Source organism: Danio rerio, chromosome 13 (genome assembly GCF_052040795.2).
Source record: "Danio rerio strain M-AB ecotype USA chromosome 13, GRCz13ab, whole genome shotgun sequence".
Taxonomy (NCBI): domain Eukaryota; kingdom Metazoa; phylum Chordata; class Actinopteri; order Cypriniformes; family Danionidae; genus Danio; species Danio rerio.
Genome location: NC_141033.1, coordinates 28,132,093 through 28,139,007, shown reverse-complemented (window position 1 = coordinate 28,139,007; position 6,915 = coordinate 28,132,093). Strand labels below are relative to the sequence as shown.

General features: G+C 34.2%; 1 protein-coding gene across 1 annotated transcript in view; it reads left to right on the top strand.

Annotated features, from left to right (window-relative positions):
* The first annotated feature begins 2,350 nt into the window (after window positions 1–2,350).
* The window catches only part of ret (ret proto-oncogene receptor tyrosine kinase), a 50,036-nt gene continuing 45,471 nt past the window's right edge, over window positions 2,351–6,915 (top strand). The window contains 1 exon segment of the mRNA NM_181662.2: window positions 2,351–2,514. Coding sequence (NP_858048.2) covers window positions 2,460–2,514 — 55 coding nt within the window. The 5' untranslated portion in view covers window positions 2,351–2,459.

The following is a 6,915-nucleotide window of genomic DNA, read 5'->3' as shown; positions in this document are numbered from 1 at the left end:
ACTATTTATTAAAGCTCTTTATTGATTCATTTTACATTCATAATATATATATATATATATATATATATATATATATATATATATATATATATATATATATATATATATATATATGATATTATAGAAATAAATTATTATATTATAAAAATGTTCATAGAAAAAACAAAGAGAGGCACTGACAAGCACACAGCCATTCATTCATTCACTTTCTTTTTGGCTTAGTCACTATATTAATCCGGGGTCGCCACAGCGGAATGAACCACCAACTTATCCAGCACATGTTTTACGCAGCAGATGCCCTTACAGCTGCAACCCATCTCTGGGAAACATCCATACACACTCATTTACACATACACTCTGGACAATTTAGCCCACCCAATTCACCTGTACCATATGTCTTTGGACTGTGGAGGAAAGCAGAGCACCCGAAGGAAACCTACGCGAGCGCGGGGAGAACATGCAAACTCCACACAGAAACGCCAACTGACCCAGCCGAGACTCGAACCAGCAACCTTCTTGCTGCGAGGTGACAGCGCTACCTACTGCGCTACCGCATCGCCAGCACACAGCAGTCCTAATAATTATTTGGGTTTGCTGTCTTTCTTGGACTCTAAGTTTGAACTGGTTTTGTTTTCTATTCCTGTTGACTTAATTCATTAAAAGTTACTCGTTAGTTAATGTATTTATTCAGTTTTAGTGTGTGTGTGTACCTCGTTTTCCTTACGTTGTTGGGATGTCACCGCAAGTATAGTGATACCAGTATATTTTTGTTCTGGGGACGTTTCTTGCTTCCCCATGAGCATTTATTCATAACTCAAATGGTTCTAAACTTTTATTGACTAAATTCTGAAATGCTGTAGTACGCTCATTTTTCCGATTGTTAAAGAACTTCCCGATTCAGTTCCTGTGGGAGAAATTACTATGAATGGCAGAAAGCGGTCAGAGTACTTGCTCAACAAACAAGTGTGTTCATGACTATACATAAAAAGTATAATAATATAATATTAGTTTGCAACATTAAGCAGCATAGCAAGCTATTTATAATGTCTAAAATTGAATGGAAGTAAATAAGACTGGAAGTCTTGAGCTAAAACGATTTAAATGGTGGCATCTGCTTGTACATGAAGAATAAAATCAATACAATTTTGTTATAGTTGTTGATGAATATATTCTAAAGAATGTTGGGGGAAAACAGCTATTGCCATCTTTTTTTTTTTTTAATTCTTCAGAATATCTTGTTTTGTGTTTTAAATAGGAAAGTAACTTGTACACATTTGGAACAAGTGGAGGATGAGTAAATGACGACAGAAATTTCATTTTTAGGTGAACTATCCCTTTAACTGCACCCTGTTTTCACTTTTTATTAAGTCCTTTTCATTTTTATGTACTTTGATACAAGAGTCTGTTTAATTATTATATGTGAATGAGCATTTTTGAAGAAGAGAGCGGCTAGTTACGCATCATTTACTATATTGACATGTGAAGACTTGGCTTCAGAGCTCATTTTCACTGTTATTGACGAGGAAAAAATACATAGTTCATGTAACATATATTGATCTTGTGTGAAAACATGACCCCAAATCATCATGCTCTCATGCTGCTGTATAAGATGTCAGAATTAAACACTTTTTTGTTGTTGTTGTTGTTGTTGTTGTTGTTGTTGTTGAACATTAAGACATTTCCTTTTTTTTAAAAATCGAAATGTTATATTGTGTTAATTACCTTATAATTAATAGAATGCAATTATAGTTTTATAGGCATGTATAGGCATATATTAACTTTTTGAAGAATTTACTTAGATAATCCAATTGTCAATTTCCCTATGTGACAGCAAGCTGAAGTGTAGGCATTAATGCAGTTACTGATTATTGTAAAGGCTACAGATTAATGATACTATAAAGTTAAACAGTGTTGCTCTTTTACACTGCAAAGGAATCGGTATATCTAAAACTATTAATTCTTAATAATATGACAGGTAAGGGGAAACCAGAAGTCACACTGGAGACACCTTTAACGAGCATATTATTTGCATGTCCTCAAAATTTCGTTTTAATTCAGGAAGAAGTCTTGGGCTCATTGGAGACCCGCTGATGTGATTCAGGACATAAACACACATCTGAGGAAATTGGCTGGATGAGATGTGAACCTCCCCCTGCTGTGCTCTCTCTCTCTCTCTCTCTCTCTCTCTCTCTCTCTCTCTCTCTCTCTCTCTCTCTCTCTCTCACTCTCTCTCTCTCTCTCTCTCTCTCTCTCTCTCTCTCCCTGTGTGTGTAAGAGAGAGTGAGCGCGCGCGCGCGGACGGTCCAGCAGCTCGCGCCGCAGTCGCCCGTCAATGGGACACTCACGTTGAGGACTTTCGTGGCTCCTTTCGCTCGAATCAAAACAAGGCAAAGTTCTGTTGTCAGGAATCAAAATACTTTTACCTGTTCGTTGTGACATTACACTTATGATTGACAATTATGGGAAGTACGCGGGGAATCGTGTGGGGAGTGCTCCTGCTTCTCCTGTCTGAAGGTAAGGGTTTATATTCCATAACAGCCTGATGCCCTCGCGCGAACTGTCCGCTCTTTAGCCATCACTGTGTGGGATAAACAACTATGTTGAGAGGCAGAGCTGGTGAATGGCTGTCTAGAGACTGTCACACTTGTCGTATTTTAACTTAAACTGAATTGTCGCCTTTAGTGAACATCCTTAAGTAACCAGTGACAACACGGGGTTGTGTGTCAAAACCATGGAAAGCAGCCTACATAGACTGCATGTTGCTTCTCAGATGAAATGGTTTCTCATTTCTGTTGTCTTAATTTTTATACAACATTCAAGAAACCCGCAAATATACATTCATAATCTTCATTCATTCATTTTCTTGTCGGCTTAGTCCCTTTATTAATCTGGGGTCGCCACGGCGGAATGAACCGCCAACTTTCATAATATTCAAAGGATAAATTGTTTTTTTATATATAACTGGAGGGTCCTTTAATGAACCCAATGTTCAGAAAAATAACCTGTTCGAGGGTGTAGATGGGAAGCTCGCAATATGTTTTAAGACAAAGCCATGGTCCAAACAATGAATATAAGAATTCATAGCATAAGTTTTTCTACTTGTTTTTGCTTTGGATAATTTTATAAGTCATTAAATATATATTCGTATTTGAGGTTTCAGTTTATATGAATTTTATTAATCTATAAATACCGAAACGCAGTAAATTAAGAACATTTTGCAAATGTTTTGTTTACTGGTTTTCTTTCTCAAAGACATTTTTAAGTGATGGACAAACTTTTATTCTGTTTAATTATAAAAAAGTTATTGATAATACTTTAGCAATGGTTCAATAACAAGTTAAATTTGCTTTCTGGAAACTATGGATTTAATTTAATTATGTAAACAATTATGTTTAAGTGTACTTGGGGTGTTATTTGCCATGTTTAAGCAAAAATGGTTTCAAAGTGAACCTAAACCCTACTTTTCAGTGTAATAAAGGCAAATAATTTTTACCATTTTATATTTAGTTATAATAATTTTAAGTTGTGTTTCATTTTGCATCATGTTTTAAATGTAACTCTGCTCAGCAGACAACAAAGAGTTCATCTGTATATCCATGGGGTCTGCATTCGGTCCCTAAACACAGACAACTGAGCGCTTCTAAAGAAATTGACCAGACAGTTTCATAGTGTCAAAGACAAAATATGTACAATCCTAATGTACCACATGGTCCATGCTAGCAACACGCTTGTGTCCATGCATCAATATATTATAATCCCACTTAAAACCCCTGTGCCCAACTGTACTAACACACATCTCTCAAAATAACTGCAGATAACTAGAGTTGAACCCGTTCCTGAATAGATCCTAAATCTCAGTGTGTGGTCAGTTGCATTAAAAAGGAATGGTTGCATCGTGACAGCTTGAATACAGACAAAAGTGGAGCATAGCAGAGGTTTCACAGCTATTCCGGTCATTCGGAAGACATTTGGCAGTGTGTGAATGCAAAAGTGTTGCATTTGTCTTTGTTAGTGGATGGCAAGGATGATGTTAACTGAATGAATATTACTTATGAGTCAAAAAGTAAGAGAACAACCAAAGATGCTTTCAGATGTTAATTTAAACTTGCAGTCTAATAATAATGGAAAATTGCATTTTAATGGTCATGTGGACAGATACGCTGTCAGATACGCTGCAGTTTTTTTCCTAAGCAACTTAAATTTAATCATTTCGCCTTGCAAGGTGCATTACAGTAGATCAAAATTACTAGATAAATGTATTTACTGCATTGTTTGTCATGATTGAGTGAGGTTTTCAATGCATATTAAAATGATAGTTAATCCAACATTTTTAATCTACTCACTTCCAAAGCTTTATAATTGCCCTTCTTCTAATGAAAACAAAACAAAATATTTTAAAGAAAGATGAAAACCTGTTACCATGACTTCCACAGTAGGAAAAACAAATACTGTGCAAGTCAATGGTGACAGGTTTCCAACATTTTTCAAAATATCTTCTTTTGTGTTCAACAAAAAGAAACTCATGAAGGTTTGGAACAACTTGTGGGTGTACATGTACTTAATCTTTGTTATCTGATAAGGTGATCATGATGACATGTAACCTGCACTGAGACTATGCAAGTTTATGCAGAATCTAGCAGATATTTGATATGATAATGATTCTGTGAAATTTTTAATAATGTAATTTATTTTTTTTTATTACTTTTTAATCATTTTGTAGAAAGCTGAAAACCTGTAACCATTGACTTCCATAGTAGAAAAAACAAATAGAAGTCAATGGTTACAGGTTTCCAACATTTAAAAAAAAAACATCTTTTGTGTTCAACAAGAAAAAAACTCTTGCAGCTTTGGGACAACTTGAGGGTAACTACATAGTAAGTTTAAATGAATGGTGAGCTATAAAATAAGCTACAAAAATATGTAGATATGTGTAGATTACTTAAGAACTTTATGGTACTGATTGCAAATTGCATCATGAAAATTGTAGCCAGTAATCTAGTCTAAATTTCTTATTTAAATAATGTAATCTGATTACTGGGAATACTTTTTGATTACTTTCAACTTGTTTACTTCTTTTAAAAATTGGTTTCCAAACTCAAAAGCTTGGGTTCACAAAACTGATTTTCCATGCTCATGTCAATTTTCAAAGCTAAATAATGCTTTGATAATCTACACATATACAGTAGAATTCTTTTTTATAAAGGAAATTGTATTAGAGAAAAATAGAATCTCTTAAAATCAATGAATTATGAATAAATGACATTGCGTGAATAATTTGTAAACATATTCTATAAAAGATTATTTAATTAGATTATAAACAGTTTAAATGCTATATATTGAAATTACATGTACTTAATTTTTGATTATCTGATGAAGTAATCTAGATTACATGTAACCTGCACTGAGAATATGCAAGTAAATGCAGAATCTAGCAAATGTTTGGTATGATAATGATTCTGTGAAATTGTTAATAATGTAATAAAATTTTTTCATTACTTTTTAATCATTTTGAAGAAAGCTGAAAACCTGTAACCATTGACTTCCATAGTAGAAAAACAAATAGAAGTCAATGGTTACAGGCTTCCAACATTTTTGGAACTCGAGAGTAAATAATGAGTTTAAATTAATGGCGGGTCACACTTTATTTTAATGATTTGTTAAAGTTCAGTTACACTGCATCTACATACCAACCAATTCTCATTAGATAAGACTAAGACTTTGGTTGGAGTTGAGGTTAGGATTAGGGTTGGTGTTAAATGTCTTGAACATCTGTATTGACAGATATTAAGCAGACAGTCTACTAATGCTGAAATGGACCATCAAAATAAGGTGGTACCTAATGGTGTGCTATAAAAGAATCTACAAAAATATGTAGTACATGTAGATTACTCAAATGAAACATAGAATCTGGGAAAATCAATTAATTGTGAATAATAAAAATAAAGAGCATGAAGTTAGGTTATAAGCATTTTAAAATGTAATATCAAATTACATGTGCTTAATTTGATTATCTGATTAAGTAATCCAGATAACATGTGACCCGCACTGAGAATATGCAAATAGAAACAGAAACAAACACATATTTGATAAGATACGCGCATGATTCTGTGAAATTATTAATATTATAATATACTTTTTTTAATGACTTTTTAAACATTTTGAAAATAGTTGTGGCTTTATATTTACATATATTATATATTTACATATATTAATTGTTCTATCCACAATGACTGTTGAATTTTTCAATGTAAATTTACATTTGAATTGACCATTCTCAAAACAAACTTTTAGAACTGACCTTTTTTTTATGTGTGCATGAATATAATGTTGTGAGCCAGGTGGTAAAGAACAATACGATTAGATTTGTTCCTGCTGAACGGCTCTTGTTTTAACCTTTGTTGGAGATGATGCGGAAGCACCTTGATTCTTTGCCGTGAGGAAAAACAAAAGCCTGGAGCCGAGAGCTGGTCAGAGGGCAGGTGTGCAGCAGGTGTGCTTCGCTCTGGGCAAACACAATGTGTTTGTCTTCCGAAAGGAAAATACTGCCAGTAAAATAATAGAGTACACAGCTCTGATAACAGATGAGGCTTAAAACCCCTCATTAAAGACACAGGATGGTTGGCAGAGCCTCCTGCAAAATGGATCTCATCTCTTTTATGACAAGCCATCCTATGAAAATGGATGATGATAAAAGCAATGGGTTTTGTCCATGACGGGGGACGCATGTAATAATCGCGTGTGTCTGTCTGCTGTCGGCACACTTGCTTTGACGGTTTGACATTTAAACTGCAGTGTTTTGCAGTATTTCACAGTTGTTTGTCCTTGAACGCATCATCGGTATAGTGTAAAGAGCAAGACCTCTTGTTTGTTTTTGATAAGAGCTCATGTTTTCCTGCTTGACTTTTATTTCTTTAT